We start from the raw sequence: 21,478 nt of genomic DNA on the forward strand, positions 1-21,478 counted from the left end.
TTTTGTCATTTTTGGAAAAAAGTAGTCTTGTAAAATCTGTTTTACATTTTCTTGAGCTGCTCTGTGGGCTCGATTGTGTTCTGTTACAGTTATTTCTTTTTGTTCGTTCTTGTCAAAAATGTCATTTACCATATGTTTTGTATATCGAAATATTGTTGTTGGGAAAGTTTCTATTAGTTTATGTTGTATGAATGCCAGTACTGGTAACTCGCAATGGATTGCATTAACGACGTCTTTTTTGACTACATCGTAAACTCTTTCGATTAACGAATTTCTGTCTGAGAAGTGAATTGTATGTCGGATTTTTTTACCGAATATAATGACTGTACGATCAGAGGCTACTCTATCTTCTTCAATTATAATTTGGTTTTGGAAACAGTTGATTGGTTTGTCTGTTGTTTCTATAGTGTACGTGAGTGATACTTCGCTATGCATTGTAGCTCTGTCTGACTGTGCGTCGTCTTCCAAGGCATGAATATTATGCCGCGATAGCGCATCAGCAACGTAGTTTTCCTTCCCTGGCTTGTAATAGATATTTGCATTATACTCGTCTATAAAAGCTTTCCAACGCCTGATTTTTGCGTTTGGATTACGGTCAGATACTGCAAACGTCAGGGGTTGGTGGTCCGTAAAGATATTTAAATTTTTTACTCCGTACAGATAGTTTCGGAGGCTTTTCAAGGCCCAGACTATAGCAAGTAATTCTCTTTCATTTGTTGCAAAGCTAAGTTCCCTATCTTTCAATGTCCTTGATATCATGGTGATTGGTTTTCCACCTTGGGATAAGACTGCCCCTAGACCAAAGGACGAAGCATCAGTTGTTAAATCAAACGCTTTCTTGTAGTCGGGGTAGAGTAACATTACATTTTCGGATGCGAGAACCTCTTTTAGTTTCTCAAATGCCGTGAGTTGACTCTCGTCGAATTTTACTGGTATTTTCTTTGATTGTCCTGCGCTAACTTTGCCGTTTTCGCCTTTTAAGATGTCGCTTATAGGTTTTGCCAAAGATGCGAAGTCCTTGATAAAACACCTATAGTAGCTTGCCAGGCCGAGGAATGATCTGACGTTAAACAGAGTTGTTGGTAATTCGTAGTTACGAATCGCTTCAACTTTACTTGGACATGTCTTTATACCTTTACTTGAGACCACGAAACCTAGATATTCAACGCTTTCTTTGAAAAAGTGTGATTTTTCTGGCGAAACTCTCATGTTGGCCTCGTATAGCTTATCTAAGACCCAGGCGATATGTTTGACGTGGTTTTCCATGTTTTCAGAAAAAATTATTACGTCGTCGACGTAAACATAACAAGATTTTCCGATTTGCTCTCTGAGCACATCGTCAATGGCTCTTTGAAAAATACTGGGTGCATTTTTCAAGCCAAAAGGGAGCCTGCAAAACTCATACTTTCCACTTCCTATAGAAAAGGCTGTCTTTTCTCTGTCCTTTTCAGCAAGTAAGATCTGGTGAAATCCGGATTTCAGATCTAGGGTTGTAAAATACCTTGCTGTTCCTAAGTTGGATAAGATAGAGGCAATATTGGGGATTGGATATTTGTCGTCTATTGTTTTTTGGTTAAGTTTTCTGAAGTCTATGACTAAACGCTTCTTTTTCCTTCCCTGTTCATCAGTACCTTTTTTATCTACAACCCAAACGGGGTTATTGTACGGTGAACGAGATGGACGTATTATACCGTTTTTTAACAGGTCTTGAGTTTCTGCGTTTACGAATTCCGATACGCCCATTGGGTATGGGTATAGTTTGGAATATATGGGATCCTCATTTTCTGTTCTAATGGTGGCAATGATGTTGGTATTATACGGGAGTGCCTCATTTGGTTCCGCAAAGACTCCTGTTCGTTTCTTGAGCATTGTTTGAAAGTTTGTCGTTATGGCTTGAGGGGTTTCTATTTCTTTGACATCCGTAAAATTTACGGCTGGGCATTTTAGAAATTTAATAGTCTCGGAAGTGCAGTTTGTTATTAACTTCTTGTTTTTGAAATCTAATATAACGTTGTTTTGGTTTAGTAAATCAAGTCCAATTATACCGTCAAATTTCGTAAGGTTTGGTAGTAAGAAAAATGTTGTATTTGTGTTAAAAAGATGCATTGTACACTTCCTGTCAATATCGTTATAGCCATGAATTGATTTTACTCGAAAGGGTTTTTCTACTGGCTTAATATGTTTTAATTCTTTTAATGGTTTAACATAGTTTTTAGAGGCCCCTGTATCTATAAGTAATCTTATTGTCCTTCCTGCCACTGATCTTTCTATGAACGGTAGCAGGGAGCCAGGTCTAAAAAATGGACCTGGTCATATTCGTCGGATTCGTCTTCAATGTCTTCTGCCTCATTTTCTGCGATGGTCCGGTATTTATTACCGTCCTGTTCATATTCTGAATCTCTTGCTTCTAAATAGTTAACTCTTTGCTGCTTCGGTCCTGTGAGTCGTGCACTACTATTATTTGGTCTCTTGTTTGCTTGTCCCTGATTATTGTAACTTTCATATTTTGTGTTTTGTTGTTGAGTCGACCACTGAGTTTGCTTTGAGGGAGCCGTGTTTTGCTGGTATTGGGTCGTCTGTCCGAAGCGAGCGGATGTATCAACGTCCATTGGTTCAACTTGTTCTCGTCGTGGTGAGAATTCTTGTTTCTTATAATATGGGCTTTTCCCTGGCTGGTTGTATTTTGGGTCTTGAGTTAGGTTCCTATCTCTGCCTTGTTGTTTTTGTACTGTTCTCTGAGCCTTTTCTTCTAAACTACGTGCAAAATTCGTGGCAAACATATACCGGTCATGATTAGACTCGACTTCTTGGGCTAATGCCAGTGCAGACGGAAGGTCAGTTGGTCTAGCTGAGAATAGGACATCACTTAAAGTTTTCCTGGTACCTGAGATGAATACTCGTAGAGCGTCTGCCCTGTATTTCTCATTTAACGAAGAGGCAACGTTGGCGTCATAGGTCATGATTGTCTTATTTATGAGTAAAGTCAGTTTCTTCTCCACTTCGTCATAGTACTGTAGTAGTGTCAGATTTCCTTGACGGAGTGTTGACAGCTCTTGTTCAATTAGGTATATCGGTCTTTTGTCTGCGTACGTGAAATCTAACCGATTTATAATGGCCCTAAAATTCAGAGGAGTGTCAAACGAAGAGAGTACCATATCGGCGGCGTTTTTAATTTTGTTTCTTAATATTCCTAAAGCTTGATAATGTTTCGAGCTACCATCATATTTTTCATATACTTTGTATGCGGTATGCGCAGCTTTCCTCCATGATACATAAGTCTCATTTTTTCCTTCAAATTCTGGAAGGGATTTCATTATGTCAAGGGTTTCATTGCAAATGACGCTTGCCCTGATCTCGGCCTCTCTAAATGTTTCTACTTCAGGAGTGCTAACTTGTACAGAACCAATACGTTGTTCTATGTCGCGTAATTTCTGATCAAAGTTTTCTTTTTGGGTTCTTAATGCGCTTGTAACTGCGCCTTCTACAATCGCTCTTAACTGTTCGTTAGATAAAGACATTTTTATTTTTTCACCTGTATCTATACTTTGAAATTTTTTTACTAAATCTTGTATCTCACTATCACTCATAACATGCAAATAAGATATGTGTAGTGTTTTTTATACAATTAAAATTTAGTTGAACAGTTGGAATTGTATTTTTACAATTTTTATTTATTATTATTCTTTTTTTTTTTTTTTTGAACACCCTACTTACATGTTCTTATATTATTTTCGTAGAGCTGATGGTTTGATGAATCCCTCGGTGAACTTTTTTTGTTGCGTATTAGTTGTAATTTATAATGTTTTTTTTCACAAATTATTTGTTGAATATTTGTTTAACTGAGTTCGGGTTTTTTTTTTCACAAATTTTTTTTTAATAATTGTTTGATTGAGTTCGGGTTTTTTTCAAATTATTTGTTGGAAATTTTCTTAATAGAGTTCGGGTTTTTTTTTTTTTTCACAAATTATTTCTTGAATATTTGTTTAACTGAGTTCGGGTTTTTTTCACAAATTATTTTTTGAATATTTGTTTAATTGAGTTCGGGTTTTTTTTTTTTTCACAAATTATTTCTTGAATATTTGTTTAACTGAGTTCGGGTTTTTTTCACAAATTATTTTTTGAATATTTGTTTAATTGAGTTCGGGTTTTTTTTTTTCCGATTTCGTTGGGCGCCAGTTATTTATTTTAAGATTTCGAAATTATGTTAAGCGCGTACGGAGTATCGGCGTTAACACTTATTCGAAAAATGAGAAGACTTTGTGAATTCCGTGGCGATGACCGACGTTCTTTATTTCCAAAAATCAACTAACTCTATTTGACAATCGTTCTTATAATAGAAGCTAGCCCTAAGCCCTGAAAACGCTGGCATTGCATACAGTACTAGGTCGCTGGTCAGCAACATTGTTGCGCGTGGACGCTTCCGCTGTTGTGCAATGTCCGCTTGAGACAGCTGGTGTCGTAAGCATTTATGCTGAGAATGCATGGTCAGCTTCAATATTTACGTTCTGCTGATCAATTGTGTTAACTTATATATAGGTATGCATCAGATGGCGAGGAGCAGCCCGTGTTGGAATCTATGCGTGATTATCTCATTGGCACCATACAAAAAACCTTTGAAGTAGGCTTGGATCAGGCTGAGAAACTTTACCAGGAGCTGCTGCAGTGCACGCGCAACAAGAATTTGGTAAGCACTTTTGACTTTGGCATTGAGTGGGTGGTCCTAAATACAATTTTGTTAAATTTTGATATGCCCTGTAATTGGAGAGGTGGGCTATGATAAGTAGTAGGTTTTGTAGCTGAGATGACTTGCTTGAAGTTTAGCTCAACTTGAGTTCAACAACTTTTTAATTGCTTAAAAGGGCATTTTTTATATAATAGCATAAAGCTATACATATCTATTATATATATATCAGCTATTTATATATGTCTTATATATTTAGTAAAAAGAGTTTAGAATAGTAGATAGAAATATTTAGTTGTGTCTATATAAACTTACTTCACGGCATGGATCTAGTATACATATAAAAATATAGATACTTATATATGTTGTATAATCCATCGTTTGTTGTATTTACACTGCCTTCCTATGGCACAGGCTGATTGCTGTTAACGTAGTTGTTAAGTAATGAAGCTTTGGCCGTGTACTTCAGCAGTCCTCCATATCAACTCTAATTCCCTATGGATCGTTGAGTTTCTTACATAACATATTGCATTTCGTATGCTCGGCAAAGACATTCTGTTCTCTGTCTCCTACTCTACATAGGTTTCATGTTTGTTTTACATGGAAACAGCTTGTTGCGGGCAAGTAACTGTGACTATAACTATAAACCTATTTGCTTAGCTTAGTGAGTTGCTTAGTTTAAATGTGTCCTAGTTACGCATTTTATGAACTGTTATCAGTTACCTTTAATGTCAATTGACTTCTATGTGTCCTTGAATTCGCGGCATAATTAGACAGATGAACGACCTACTCAAACTCTCACTAAAAATCCTTAAAAATCTTGCCATTTATAACTGATATCAATAAACATATCTAAGCACTTCAATTCACCTACAATTTACAGGAGCTCTTCGATGCGAGCATTCCTTTGCTCTCACCTGATCTGCTTATAAGCCACACATATATTTAAGGCATTCCCCTGGCAACACAATATTTCAATTCCTTTTGTGGCCTAAATTATATTAAATTGTTTAGCCACAAAAGGAGAAAAATTTGTGTAAAACATAAAAGCGAAGCATAAAACATATTTTATAGATATTTAAAAGGTCGTCAGGTGGCATTGGCTCAGCACTTTTGCCCGTTGATTGTGCTCGCTGAGGTGTTATTAACTTAAATATATTAAGCAAAGTTGTTGCTTTAGTTTAAAGTAGAGATGATTAATTACGAAGCGAAAGGCTTTCACCTTGAGCAATTAAAAGGGCATCAAAGATGGAGGCGAAATCCATCCCACCTCGAGCTTCATGAATTTCTTCGTGTGTTTGTGGCAGTTCTTAAAGAGACTTAAGTCAGTGGCGCTTTAGAGATTTATGTATTTAATTAGCCAACAGTTAACCTGAAAAATAATTAGCCTAACGCAAGATTCAATTGAACGTTTAATGAATTTTAAATCAGCCACGAACTCATTTTTGCATACCACAAATAGAATTTGCCTGAATTTTTGATGAATTTTAGATGAATTTTGATGAATTTGCTGTCGTTGTTATTAAGATTTTAATTGGTTTTCAAATAGGGCAGACCTCTTGCCTTGCTGCTAGACAAACAGTATTTTTGTTTAGCGGTTTTTACATTAGGCATTACTTAAGGCTTCATTTCGCTTCTCTCGTCCTGTCTCCCTTCAGATTACCGTCTTTCGCATACAGGAAAAGCCCGAGGGCGAGGCACAGGAGCTGGATCAGACCATTTTAACAGCTCTATTCAAATCACAGCATCTCAGTCCCCCAGAGCAATTGAGTCTTGCATTGACATGGAATCGTGTGGACATAGCGCGCAGTGAAATATTTGTCTATGGACAGGAGTGGCCCAATGGTACATAAATACGTTATACATATACAAAGATATATAAAGCTATGTATATATATGTATATATACTTGTTTAATTTGGATCCATTGCTTGCATAATTCTTTATTATATATATCCGCAGGCGCTCTGGATGAGGCCATGATGCAGGCACTCGAACATGATAGAATCGATTTTGTCAAATTACTCTTGGAAAATGGCGTCTCGATGAAGAAATTTTTAACAATACCCCGACTCGAGGAGCTCTACAACACAAAACATGGTCCGGCCAATACCTTGGGGTAAGTTTCGTTTTCCTTGTTGGCCTATGAATATGTATGTGAGCGTGTTCGTTTGGGTATTCATACTGAATGAATGTTTTTCGCTTCCTTTTCAATTTTCTTTTTCCTTTTTTTTTCATTCTCGATTGCAGCTACATATTGCGCGATGTGCGCCCGCATATACCCAAAGGCTACATTTACACGCTTCACGACATTGGCCTTGTCATCAATAAACTAATGGGCGGCGCCTATCGGTGAGTGAGAGCAGACAGGGTAACATATGCAGGCGTCGTGTGCCTGGCTCACGTGTGCAAAAGCTTTTAATACCCTGTAAATTAAATATTTAATAAGGGTTATATGTGTGGGACAGCTCAAGTCGAATTTTTGCTGCTCGAGTGGGTTTTGTTCACTTTAAATCGAATAGCTTGCCCTTAAATACCCTGTTAATTGTGCGTCAGTGGGCATATGCATTTCTCGGTTCATATTTCGAGCATATTGTGGGCACTTTTCGTTAAGTTTTTGTTAGCTAAGCAGATAGAATTTGATTCGATGCTCTTAAATACCCTATACATTTATCGCAAGCGGGTATATATTTTATTTTCTTCAAACTACAAATGCTGACTATAAATACCCTGTAAATTAGTTTCAGGATCAACGCATAGAAATTTGGAAATTAAAGTGTATATTGAGACTTATTAAAATTATGTTAAATTGAATGAGTTATGTTGTGTCAGATTGCATATAAGTTTTGAAATACCCTGTAATTCACAAGGCGGGTATATTGAATGTTTGTGCATAAAGTGAAGTTTATCATGAAATATTAGTTGAATTATTTGCTTGTAAAATTAAGATTTACTCAGTTTCATAATACTCTGTTAGTTAAATGAAAAGGGTATATTCCTTGGAAATGCATTAGTTTTTCAATTTAATTAGAGTAAATGATGCTTTATTTGCTTAGAAGACAAATAGTTACGATTTTACAGCATTTGTAGTGCCTATTTAATACCCTGTCATTCTAATAAAAGTGGGTATATCATTACATTACATTACATTAAAGGAAATTTTATGACTACGACTGTTCTGAAATTAAATAACTGTCATAGAACTAAAAGTGGCTTTAATTTGAAATATTCACTGGCCGTAAATACCCTATAATTTGATTTAAAGTGCAGGTATATTGCACTTTATATTTTAGTTTGGCTTCAGGCGCTTTTCGAACTTAAATCGTACAGAGTATCTATCAGTCAGTCTCCTTGATATTTGATTACTCTCATTCGAACCGAAGTGCGCAAACACTACAGGCAAGAGCTAAGGCCCATCAAATCGAGCTGTTTGAGTAATTGTACCCCAAACATAAGAACAAGAATAAAGTTTAATGTTGGCCAACTGAAATTTCAGTGGAAATGGCACTACAAAAGGCAGCAGTCGTAAATTTCGGGGAAAAGGTCGTGACAAACTTAATGCCTAAGTTATAATGATCGTCTTCTGGCATATAAAACGCGCGCCAATTAAAAGCTGATGGCAACTGGCAAATGGACAGTGGGCGGAACGCGAGTGGGCTTTAGGGTGGACCCAACAAATTAGTTTATCACTGCAGCGTTTTCGGTTTATGTCTGTGTTTTTAACTTTGACCCAAGCTCCATAAAGATTGCTGCCAGCGCCTCACCTCGGCAAGTATGGGCCACGCCCTGTATCATGGGCCGACGCCTTTAACTTGTTGCCGGATTAAATTTGATGAGCCGCAACGTCGACGTCAACGCCGCCTCCGCTTGGCAAAAATTTGTTTATGAAAATGTAATAAGTTTGTTGTTTTAGCGTGTGGAAAAACAAAAAGTCAAAAAGGGCAGCGAGCAGCGGCAAAGCAGACGCCAAAAGGCGTCTATAATTATTCCGCATTAACATTTTTGGCCAGCGAGGCAAAAAACGCAGCGGCTTAAATTTAGTTAACGCGGCTTTTGAGGTCGCTTTGTGTAGGAATGTAGGAATTTAATAAAATATATAACATTTTACCTTTATACACTAGAAATGTGGGCATACGGAATGTAATATGTGGTTTATATATTAAGTGAATTTCGAAAGGGCATTACCTATACTTGAGAACAAATAAGGAAAACTCTTCAGACTGTTTCGTAGGTTGAAGTCAAACTTTTAACAAAGGGTACATTAAGGCCAGGGTGTAGCAAGCTCCTCTTGCAGGGTATAAAAAGACTAGAATCATTTCAGTTTTATATTCACTTTGTCTGTGAAACTCATCAATAATTCATTTAGCTAAAACTTGTCGCAAAGAAAATTTGGTAAGGGTATAATTTCGTCGTTTATTGCCACTTATTCACTCTGTTTTGTGTTTGCTCATTGTGAGCTGGCCCTAAAAATGTTTGAGGTTTCAATAAGGGCGGCCGAAGCATGGCAAATGTATCAATCAAGTAATTTAATTAAAAGCCAAAAAAACGCATTGTAAGAAACGAAAAGTTGAGCAAGTTCTCCAAATGGATCACAGCAAAAGTGCAAAAAATAGAACAGAAAGTGCCCAAATTAAGGGTTCAGCGCTGTTTATGAAGTTTCATTGAAACAAAAAAGAAGTAAAGTAAATTTCATTGGGGGATTTAAGTAAATGTTAAATGGTTAGAAAGTAAATGTTCTTCTTTTGGCACATTTTTATGCAACTTTTGTTTTGTTTGGCTTTTGGCCATTGGCTCATTGGCTCATTGATGTCGTTCGGCTAGATAAACTACTTAATTTAACACTTGCCTCTTGCTCTCGCCTATTGTCCTTTTTGGGTCCTTTTGTGCTTCAATCAAAGGTCACAAGTTATCTGACAAATGCCCATCTAAATGCTATTTGGTCTATGGGGCTCGACGGAAAGCTGAAAACTGAAACTGGCATCGAAACTGTTGTTTAGATTAAATTACGCTTCGCTTCTTGTTTTTGGCCTTTTCTCGCTTGGCTTGCCAAATACCTTTGGGGCGTGAGTTTCATAGGGCGTGTGTGCATGTGTGTGTGTGTTTGTTTCTGCCTGTGGTTGTGTATGTGTATCTATTTGGCATTCCATTCAGCAACGTCTAGACATTTGAATGAGCAACAGGCAGGCAGACAGTCAATCCTAGAGACCTGGCCTGCCAATTTGTGAGTAATTAAACTCGTTCAAGTTTTTGATTTGCTTACCATAAAATTTGAATTGATTTTCCAATTGTCGCGCGTTTATGTCCCATAAATTATTTATGGCAACATTTTTTCTTTATTATGCCCGCTTTAATTGTTTGGCCGTAAAAGCGAGCAGCAGCTGCTTAAACAGCTTCTGTAAATAATGATAAATAAAACAAAACAAGTCAAATAAATTTGTAAGCACGAGTTTACTTTGGACTTCTTTTTAAAGAGCGCTTGAAAAGGTCATGTGCTCCAGAGTGTAGATTTTCACATGCAGATTTATGCTAAGGAGCTCCTATAAAGATATCTCAACAAACCCCAGCTTGAGTGGAGTGGAATATATATCTGAATGGCGATAGAGATGCTTACACAAAAATAGGCAGAGATTGAGATACAGACGCAGAAACAGATAATGATACAGATACACTTACAAAAAAAAAAACAGATACAGATACAAACACATATACAGACACAGATACACTTACAGCTAAACGTATGAAAATACTTTAAAAATAAAAAATTAAAATACAAATTTAAGTAAAGATTCATTTGCAGATAGAGATACATTCTACAGAAGCAGCAGCAGCAAAAGCTACTAAAAAGTTAGAAATATTCAATTGGAAAACAAACGCAATTACTATTTGTGTTTTTTCTCCTACTTTTTTGGGGGCCAGGATATAAATCACTTAAGCCAATGCTGACGCCAACGTCTGGCAGAGGGGCGGGGGCAGAGTTTTACAAAGGGATAAACGCCAAGCAGAGCCTCAATCCAATTGTTGACAAAGGGAATGCTAAACGAAATGGCAATGCGGGCAGAGCTTAGCAAATAATAAAGAATAATAAAATAGAAAAAAAAGAACTAAATGTAAAAAAGAAAATTCTTTCAGACACTTTTTCTACGGGTATTATTATTACTTGGCCTCACGTTCGGCCTCGCAGTCCCTCTGTGAGCTAAATAAATTTTGCTTAAATGCAAATTTCGGTTGAGAAATGACTTGACTTGAAGAACAAACCAAATTTTGTTAGCTGGCTATTTATACTAAGTGTGTGTGTGTGTGTGTTGCAGATCGTATTATACGCGTCGCAAATTTCGGCCCATCTATGCGAAGGTGATGAACAGCTATGCAAATGCCTGCCGCAAGTCCTCGTCATATCAATATCAACGCTATGCTGGGGCCAATTCGCTGAGCCTCGTTACAGGACTGCTGCCATTTACCACCGAAATGGCACTCTTCGAGTTTCCATTCAACGAGCTGCTGGTGCGTATACGTAATTTTTAAACAATTGCCTCTTTGGACTCTATTAAGCCTCAATTTATTTCGCGCTCTCTCTCGCTGCCATTCCAGATTTGGGCCGTGCTCACGAAGCGTCAGCAAATGGCTTTGCTTATGTGGACCCATGGCGAGGAGGCGCTGGCCAAGTCTTTGGTCGCCTGCAAGCTATACAAGGCCATGGCTCATGAAGCGGCCGAGGATGATTTGGACACGGAAATTTATGAGGAGCTGCGCTCCTATGCCAAAGAGTTTGAGAGCAAAGGTAAGTCGTGCATAACTGACTTAATTGACACTCTCTCTCTCTCTCGCGAGCGTCGAGTGTGTGGGCGACATTTGTCAACCAATCGGGCCACTCGTCTAATTAACGTAACTGACCTTTGCGGTCAACTAATTGACATTTGTTTCATTTGTGGTTCTGTGTGGTGGCTGCGTTGGTAGGCAACAAACTGTTGGACTTTAGCTATCGCCAGGATGCGGAGAAGGCGCAGCGTTTGCTTACCTGCGAACTGCACTCGTGGTCCAATCAAAGCTGCCTCTCGCTGGCCGTTGCTGCCAATCATCGCGCTCTGCTCGCCCATCCCTGCAGCCAGGTGATTCTGGCGGATCTCTGGATGGGCGGATTGCGTACGCGAAAAAATACAAATTTTAAGGTGAGTGGGAGCGAGGAATTGCTTTGAATTTTTTTGGATTTAGTTTAAATATTTTATAGTCTATTCTATATAATTAAATAAATATATTTTGGTATTCAACCAGGTGATTCTGGGCTTGATCATGCCCTTCTATATCAGGCAATTGGACTTCAAATCCAAGGAGGAGCTGCAGCAAATGCCGCAGACCGAGGAGGAGCACTTGGAGAATCAGAATTTGGATAATGATGATTCCGATCGTTCGCAGCCGGATGCTGAGGTAAGTTGCACATATGCCAGGCCCTACTGTCTCCTCAGAACTGATGCTGCTATCCTTTGAACTAATGTTTGATTTATTTAACCAGTGTTTTTTGTTTTATTTACATTTTGTTTTTGTTTTTGGTTTTGTTTTTGATTTTCTTTATGTCTTATGTGCGTGCCAGTTCTTCAAAATGTATTTATTCAATTTTCAGCTAAGCTATATACCGAATACCTAATAATCTCAATTAACATATACATATTTATCATATATATATATATTTATATACCTAACTATATATCGTGCTATCATATACCCTACCAAATGCCATCTACCCGCTCTATTTGTTTTAGAATGCCCTTTTAAAAGCCAAAAGATCCATTTCCTTGAGATATAGGATGGGCGCGGGCAGTAATAATCGCGACAAGGTAGTAAAAATCAACAGATAACAAAAAACAAAAAAAAAACAATAAAAATACCAACATTATTTCAAGCATTTCCTGTTCCAAGACTCTATGTCTATTTATCTATACCTACTATATATATATATGTTTCTGAACGTATTTGTTACTTTTATGTATTTGCTGTCGAACTGTCTGTCGGTCTGTCTTACTCCTACTCTCTGTCTTCCTCTGTCTCTCTTACTCTCTCTCTATCTATCTATATCTCTCTCTCTCTCTTTGTGTATTGTGTATTCTTTGTATTCTGTCTATATTAACGATATACTCATACATTACTTAAATTTATGGCATATAATTTGTAACGCATTATGTGTTTAGTTGATTTTTATTGATTTCTTCGCCCAGTCAACTTAATCCAACAATTTGTGGGCTATTTTTAGTCAAGCCTTGTAAATCGCTCGCCCTTAGCTGTTAGGCAACGTGTCGCTGAGCCGTTTTGAAGTTTTAGTCCCCTAAGGTTACTTTGCATAGTAATATAGCCGTTGTTGTTGGTCCTTTGTTGCCTTAAAGTATGCTAATGTTATTGTATAACAAGCAACGTGTAGCAAAGAAGTATAAAAGAGCCAAAACGAATGTATAATACACCATGTGTCCATGAGTAATAAATCCTACCCGTTGAACTATATAACAATTTAACTGTATAACAGTATAACAGTATAACAGTATAACTGTTTCAAAGTATAACACTTTAATTCTATAACAGCATAATAATAAGACAGTATCACAATATAACAGTAGAACTGCTGAACTTTATAACAATTAAATAATGCAATAGTATAACAGTTAAAATGTATTACAGTAAAACGATTAAAATGTTTGACCGTATAACAGTTAAACTATTTCATTGTATAATAGTATAACGGTTAAACTGTTTTACAGTAAAACAACTAAACAGTTTGATCGTATAACAGTTAAACTATTCCATAGTAAAAGAGCATAACAGTTGAACCGTATCACAGTATAACACCTACAGTGTGTGACCGTCTAATATTATCAGAGTATAACAATTATAACAGTATAACTATTGAAAAGTAAAATAATATTACAGTATAACAGTATAATATTAGTAGTACACAAACTAAAATAGACGGACTACAGTACAAACACTGTATAACAGTCAAATAGCACGCTTGAACCACGCAAAGGTTCTCACTCCATTCATATATGGTCAATTCGTATACCTAATCAATACAGTCTACTCCCTCTCTCTCTCTCTCTATCTCGCTCTTCCTCTCTCTCTCTCTCTCGTTCTCTCTTTTTTAATACACAAATTAATTTAAAAAGTGCAAATTAATACCAGTTGAAAAGCATTCGCCATCATTTCACAGTCCTGCCAACTCAACAGATGTAAGTTCTTCAATAGAGCCACGCTCACCTAGACACCACCGCCCCGCATATTAACAATATATGTAAACACAGTAAACTCAATATATATATATAAATGCTTTGCTTTGTTCCCTATGCCCGCTGGGGTATATCCTTATTAAGTGCGAATTAACATTAAGCAGTCCTAACAGAATCCTTTGCAGCCGATGTCCCATGGCTTAAGGCTTAATTTAAAGTTCAATTAAGTAATAACCGTTATGAGCACAAACACGCCCGCAAACACACACAAGCACACGGCTATTAACAATGAATATATGTAGTACGTGAAAGCCAGCCGCCCCTCTCGCTCGCTCTCTCGCTCTCTCTCTCTCTCTCTCTCTTTAGTTAGTTATGGATATATCAAGCTGTTTGTTGTGCTCGCAGCTCTCAGGAGCAAACTCTGCAGTTGTTCAAATATTGTTTTTCACTTACACACACACAGGTACACACACACACCTCCACATATGCTCGTTTGTATAGAAGCGCAGTTGAAAATCCTTTAATCAGAAAATCAAATTAAAATCCATTGAACCCGTGCGCACAGCTATAAAGTTGTTAGGATAAATGACAATCGGTTGTTGCCTTTGATTAAAATTCTTTCCTGCCCCTCCACCCCCAACTCCCAAGCTCTGTTTGAGGTTGCGATTACCGTTATTATAGTTGAACACTTGTACAAACACCAGCACAGATGCGGCATGCAGCGAAAACTTTTTTATTAAATTTCAATTTCTCTTCAATATGATTTTTATTGTGCCTATCTCTTTCACACACCCACATACACACACACTTTGTCAAGTACTCCACAATTAGTTCGCATCTTAAAAATTCATATCATAAGCTCGTACAATTTGTAGTTTTAATAGACTTTCAGTTAGATGATGTAACAAAAATCGTAAATCGTAAATTGTTTTTGTTTTTTTAACTATATATATATGTATGTATAAATATATATATATATATACATATATATATATATATACATATATATACATATATATATATATATATACATATATGGAAAACGTGCGATCCCCTTTCCCCTTCAACCCGTTGCAGGCTCTATTGGCGGATACTTATTCGGTGCGCGATACAAAAGTACACGAAAATGGCAAAGTGAGTAAATTCACAGTTACCCACGAATACAATCACACACTGACACAGACATAGCCCAAATCCAGACACACACACACACACACACACATTCAGTTGTTCATCCATTTACATTTGTGAAACTTTTTAATTGAATGCGCTCCAAAAAATATATATTTTCATATACAACGAAGACAATTCAATACTTTTTTTTAAGTGTACGTCTAGCACATAATTGAGTATACTTAAGATGAAAAATTATCTATAACAATTATATAATCATATAAAACCTATTCGTTTATAATAATAGAACACATTGTATGACATGCGGCATATTACGCATACGTCCCGTAGACCGTCCAAAAATCAAATCCCTTGATTTGTTTTTTTTTTCTTTTTTAGCTAAGCAAGTGCCACTAATTGACTAACTAATTCATCTGATTAACTCAAACGAACATCTTTTTGATTTTTTATTATTAAAAAAAGTGAAAAATAAACACCCCAAACTCCTCACACCGCGTACTTTTCCATAAGTACCATTGCGTTAAGTACTCGTTCGAATTTTACAGGTTAATCTCACTGCTGGAGCGGAAGAACCACCCTCCAAAGTTAGTGTTGAATACCCTACCCATAGCCTAACCAAGTAGTTTCGACTTAATTCTTATTTATCCATTACGATATGCATTTGCTATTTGTTTTTTTTTTCTGATCCATCGAATCGAATCAATTCGATTTGCTTTAGTACTTTTTGCCTTTGCAGCTTTAGTGCATGTGCTTACCTGTACCTAATTGGCGCGTAAATAAATTAGAAATCAAAAAAACACCTGCCCACACGCAAAATTTCAATTAATTAACTCACTTTATACTACGTATATATATTGATATATATAAATATAGATATGCTGCTATGTAGGTTAGTTTTCACTTTCGCCCGACCAGCTCTGCGTATGCGCAATTTTGACGCGCGTATACGCCGTGTGCACATGTACATATCAACACATACTATATATATATATATACAGATATTTTTGCAATATATATACTCGATATATACATATATACTCACGCACTTTGAATGCCTCTTTCCGTTCTGGCTAATGTTGATAATTGAATTCAACTCAATTTCAAACTAATTTCACATGCATTTTCACTCGCTGCACTCGCCACACACAACTAGCGACGACAAACTAAAAGTTTTTTTCTTCCGTTTTCCATGCAATTATTTTTGCGGATCTGACAGGTCTCGCTAACAGACTCGGATCCATCGCAATTCCGCGAATTCTTTCACCTATCTGAGTTCACCAACGAGATTAAGCAGCATCAACCGCTGCGTCTGAAGAAAAAGTTCTACGAGTTCTATACGGCACCCATTACCAAATTCTGGGCTGATTCGGTGAGTATTTGTGGGGCTTAAAGTTTATTTAGTTATTAGCCAACGGAAATTAGTAGCTAGTGCTTAATTTCCGCTGCAGCGCGCACATTTGACAGCACGTACGCTGACTTATGTGGATGAGTGTAAAAGGTTTTTCCTATTTATTTGATACGCTGTAAATGTTTGTTAGATCGGGTTAGATAAGGGCGTAAATTAATTTGTGAAAGTGTAAGGGCTAACATTGTGAGAGCATATAAAGCAGGGAGTGGTTTGATCAGCAGAGAAGAGTTGAGTGCATCTGGATAAGCCGTCTGTCTAGACCTTTATAAGTGCAGGTAAGATTCAGTCTTGAATACGAAGGAAATTTAAAATTTGAGAACATTGAAAGCTTATTGGTATGAAGAGTTACTGTAGCAGAAAATATATGCTCTGACAGTCTGCATAGATTAGTTTGTATCTCAACTAACATGAAAAGTTAACAAAACTAATAAAGAGATAGTAAAAATGCAGATAAAAAGTTGAGATACTTTATGTATTGATTTATGTACGAATAGATAGACACCAAATAAATATCTAGATATATTATCTAGATATTTATTTGGTGTCTATATTTTATAATATATATATAATATATATTATCTAGATATTTATTTGGCGTCTATCTATTCTTTTGTTGACATAAGTCGTCTATGGAAATATGAGAATTCTTAAGATTCAGGTAAAATATGATATGATCAATATGAACATAGATAGCACTTGATGTATATGAGGTCTTTTTGTGAGTATAGCTAAGATTGTATTTGAGATAGGGGAAAGATTTAAGAAGCGTATGTAATAGGAATATGCTTGATTAGTAGGAAAATATTAAGTCAATCTAAAAGTTAATTATCTACTAGTGAAGATCACAACGTACTTCAGATGAATAGAGTTTAAGAAAAATTAAAATGAATATATATAAATAAATATATTATTATTGCGTACTCGGATAAAATGCTGTTCATAAAAATAGTAGTGCCAGTTTGAAAAAATTTTTAATTACAGTAAATTTAATTAAAGGTATAAAGAGTAAGTGTAATTACTTATATTATATAAAATTGATTGGAATTACAATATTATTTTTACGCTGCTGTTCATTTTTAGAAACATAGTTATATACATATATACCTAGGCATGCTTAAAGAGAGAGCACAGAACTTTTACAGTGTAAAGAACGGCGCACAAAGAGAGTTAAAGTGCTGCTCCGCTGTTAACAGGGCATACCTTAGTCGAGCAACTAAGACACTTGAGCGTTTCCACTTGCCCTTTTTAATGTAATTATATATGTTTTGGCCATATTTTCAGATTGCGTACATGTTCTTTCTGATAATGTTCTCATTTACGGTGCTAGTCAAAATGGGTCCGATGCCGCGCTGGCAGGAATGGTATTCGATAGCTTATATAACGACATTGGGATTTGAGAAGGTGCGCGAAATCGTTTCATCCGAGCCGGTGGCCATTACGTAAGTAAAGTAATTCGCAAATTGAATTTAAGCCAATGTGTGCGTGTGTGTATGTGTGTGTGTCTGTGAGAGTGTGTTTAATTGCATTTAATTTAATGATTATAAATGAGTGCTGCGCATACTTTATGCCTCTGTGCATTTTGATTACTTGCCTTTTTCTTCTTCTTTCTATCTATATCCTGTGTGTGTGCGTGTGTGATTTCCTTCAGAGTTTATTCACACTTGATTTACGGCTTTCGATTTCTGTGGCGTCCTTCATTAATGCGATTCTGTTGCGGCCTGGCTTCATTTGCCTCATTGTTGTTATTGCAGGCATAAATTCTCGGTGTGGGCGTGGAACATGTGGAATCCGTGCGATGGCGCAGCCATAATACTCTTCCTCATCGGCCTGGCCTTTCGCTTTCGCCCCAACACGATGGACATTGGGCGAGTCATTTACTGCGTGGACAGCATCTACTGGTATTTGCGCATATTGAACATTCTTGGCGTCAACAAGTATTTGGGTAAGTAATCAGCTTCATCTATATATGCTCATAGGCTATATGGCCCTCTTCTGCTCCAAAGGTCCTTTGGTCACCATGATGGGCAAAATGGTTAAGAATATGATATATTTTGTTGTGCTATTGGCTGTGGTCCTCATGAGCTTTGGCGTCAGTCGCCAGGCAATACTCTATCCCAACAATGAGCCCACTTGGCGGCTGATTAGAGAGGTAAGCCAAGATTTTACTAAGTCCAGTGTATATAGATATAAATAGTTGAATGTGTGTGTATGTGTGGAAAGTTATTCAAGTTAATTTAAATACCCTTGCAAAACGCTTTAATTATTAGCTAAGTATGAGTTGAAGAAGTTATATTTATATATATGTATATATAGTTTATCAGCAGCTAAAGTCAGCTTGTTTTTTCATGTCACAAAACAAGCCCCAATTTGAACTATTCAAAAATATTATTACACACTGAAATATGAAGAAAAATATTCTTGTTTCAGCTATGCAAATCTTAAGAGATTTCGGAAACTGTTTAAAATTTTGCATAAATAAGTCTAGGAGCAATAAGAAATTATTGTCACAATTTAATAATTTCAATTTTTGGCGCAATTTCAAAATAATTATTTTTGAATCACAAAAAAAATTTCTTAAAGAATTAATAAATTTTTTTTGGTTAAGATTTTTTTTCTTTAAAAAAACGTAGTTGATAACCAAAAAATAATTAATTAATTAAAAATAATATATATATATATATATATATATATATATATATATATATTATATATATTATATATATATATCTATATATATATATATATCTATTATCTATATTTATATATCTATATATATATATCTATATATATATCTATATATATATCTATATATATATATATATATATATATATATACATAAACTATTATAAAATATTAACCTTTACACAAGTTCAATTTATAAATATAAATATACAATTAACTTTCAATTCTGCAAGGGTATTTAATACTTCGGCCGAATCTGTTCTCCGACGTTGTTTACAAAATTTTTAAAAAATGTTTACAGACGTGTAAATAATAATTCTTTAGCTGAAAACAAAAAAAAATCGTAAAAAAGCTGTTCATGCTAATTAATTATGTCTGTCTGTGTGAGTGACTGTGTCTGTGTCGCTGTAAGTGCGTGTGAGTGTGTGTGTCTTAAACAAATAATAACATTTATGTACGTATACAGAGCGAGAATCATTTTTATATATATGCTCAATGTACACTGACAATTTTTACAATTGCAGCGCTTGTGAATTGTGTATTTATTGAGAGAAACGGAGTACATGCATTTACTTAAACTTAAATAAAACTTCAAACAAATATTTATGATAACACTTATAAAAATAACAATAGTAAAACGTTTTATTCAAACTCAATTAACAGTAGCTATGAGAAATATTCGTACTTAAGTAGAGCTTCACAGCGAGTTTTTTGATTTACTTGTTTGACTAAGTAGTTATCATGCGAGCGATACTCGCCGCTCGCTAATCGATATTCGATTGACTAACTGCTCTCTTTCTTCATTGTGTCTTGTATTATTGTATTTCTTCATACTTTCGTGCTCATTCTACTTGCCCACTCTTCACTGTTCACTGTTCACTGTTCACTGTTCACTCTTCACCTTTCACTTTGTTGCCATTCCATGCTCTATTCTCACCCACACATACTTCGCCTTACGCATTTTGATTTGGTTTTACATATATATAAATATGTATATGCGCCATGAATTGGCCAGGTTATTGCTGGCTCAATCTTTGCGCCTGGATTTCAAGGCGCTCTCGGCCATAATAGTCGTTCGCATAACACACGCATAGCTGGCTTTGGACCTAGTGCATTTGCAGCTGCACATCATCGCGGTCATGCAGCAGCAGCAGCGGCAGCGGCAGCAGCAGCAGCAGCAGCCAGTACAACAACAACAACCACAACAACGATGCCGCCCACTGTGACGCCCCCAACAACAGCAACAACGACAACAGCAGCTGAAACAGAATCAAGCGAAAGTCACGAGTTGCCAAGTTTCTTAAGCGGAAATCACACAAATGTATCTACAATTGGTTTGCTATATAGTGAAAAAAAGTGTTTAGCAGTTGATCCTAGCTGGCGTCCTTGTGTGATATATTGATATATGATATATATATATATATTGGCAAGCTGTCTATCTAGTTGTTGTTGTGCCTCAAAACCAAAAAAAAAAAAGAAAAACAAAAACATTTTCGTTTTTTTTATTGTGCAAAAGATACTTTTTGTCTTAATTGGTTTCTTATCAATTTACTTGCTTATATTTCATTATATAATATAATATATCGATGTTGTTTCAAATAAACCCGCAAAATAGATATTTCCCATGATCTCTCTCTCTCTCTCTTCTCTCTTCTCTCTTCTCTCTCTCTCTCTCTCTCTCTCTTTGTCTGCCTCTGTCTCCCGCGTTGGTTCTTTGACCCTCGAGTCTTCCTTTGTTTCCTGCTCGCCGACTACGTTGTTATCTTTTCATTTTATATCATATGCTCATTTTAATTATATTAAGTATACGCCATGCATGTTTAACAGAAAAAAAGACAATACAAAATAAAGCAATTTAAGTATTTGCATCTGAGAAGTAAATGTGTGTACTCAGTTTCAAGTTTGTCAATAATTTTTTAGTCATTTATAAATTCCATTTGAATATCTTTTATTAATATTTAATATTTTGGCATGCTTCATTTCGTTGCATGCGCATTGCTTGCGCTGTTTGAACAATGTCAAACGTCTTTTATTCACACAAACACGAAACAGTCCCCTGCCCTGCCCCACTCTACCCCTCCCTCTATATCGAGTGCACCTCCTGCAGCATGGCTGCTGCATTGTGTGCAGTTCAAGTTCGCAAAATGCATTCAGTCAAGCAGTTGAGGCTGTCGCACTGCTGTCCTTAGACTTTTTTGATACACTGTAAACACTCTTCGCAGCAATTTGCATGCAATATGCAAATGTTTAACACAGTCAAAGTGTATTGTGTACATCATGTCCTAGCATGTTTCTGACGCCTTTTTATAGCATAGCCGTTAGCTGGGAAATGCGCGAGGGGCAGATTCAAGAGGGGAAATGCTTAAA

At 36.3% G+C, this 21,478-nt stretch overlaps 1 protein-coding gene across 10 annotated transcripts in view; it reads left to right on the forward strand.

Moving 5' to 3' along the window:
- Positions 1 to 21,478, forward strand: part of LOC111600901 (transient receptor potential cation channel trpm) — a 90,363-nt gene that overhangs the window by 60,045 nt on the left and 8,840 nt on the right. For 8 of the 10 annotated variants that reach the window (XM_023317248.2, XM_023317250.2, XM_023317247.2 and 5 more), the window contains 13 exons: positions 4,537 to 4,684; positions 6,340 to 6,526; positions 6,643 to 6,799; positions 6,931 to 7,032; positions 10,989 to 11,181; positions 11,269 to 11,458; positions 11,635 to 11,846; positions 11,950 to 12,102; positions 14,964 to 15,020; positions 16,237 to 16,389; positions 17,710 to 17,867; positions 18,180 to 18,370; positions 18,432 to 18,577. In XM_023317248.2, the coding sequence (XP_023173016.2) occupies positions 4,537 to 4,684; positions 6,340 to 6,526; positions 6,643 to 6,799; positions 6,931 to 7,032; positions 10,989 to 11,181; positions 11,269 to 11,458; positions 11,635 to 11,846; positions 11,950 to 12,102; positions 14,964 to 15,020; positions 16,237 to 16,389; positions 17,710 to 17,867; positions 18,180 to 18,370; positions 18,432 to 18,577 (2,047 nt within the window). Of the gene's footprint in view, positions 1 to 4,536; positions 4,685 to 6,339; positions 6,527 to 6,642; positions 6,800 to 6,930; positions 7,033 to 10,988; positions 11,182 to 11,268; positions 11,459 to 11,634; positions 11,847 to 11,949; positions 12,103 to 12,464; positions 12,510 to 14,963; positions 15,021 to 16,236; positions 16,390 to 17,709; positions 17,868 to 18,179; positions 18,371 to 18,431; positions 18,578 to 21,478 lie in introns of those variants that run through there. The other 2 variants (XM_023317245.2, XM_023317256.2) reach the window with 2 other exon arrangements.

This window comes from Drosophila hydei, unplaced genomic scaffold, assembly GCF_003285905.1.
Source record: "Drosophila hydei strain 15085-1641.00,03,60 unplaced genomic scaffold, DhydRS2 tig00008127-arrow-arrow-pilon, whole genome shotgun sequence".
Taxonomy (NCBI): Eukaryota; Metazoa; Arthropoda; class Insecta; order Diptera; family Drosophilidae; genus Drosophila; species Drosophila hydei.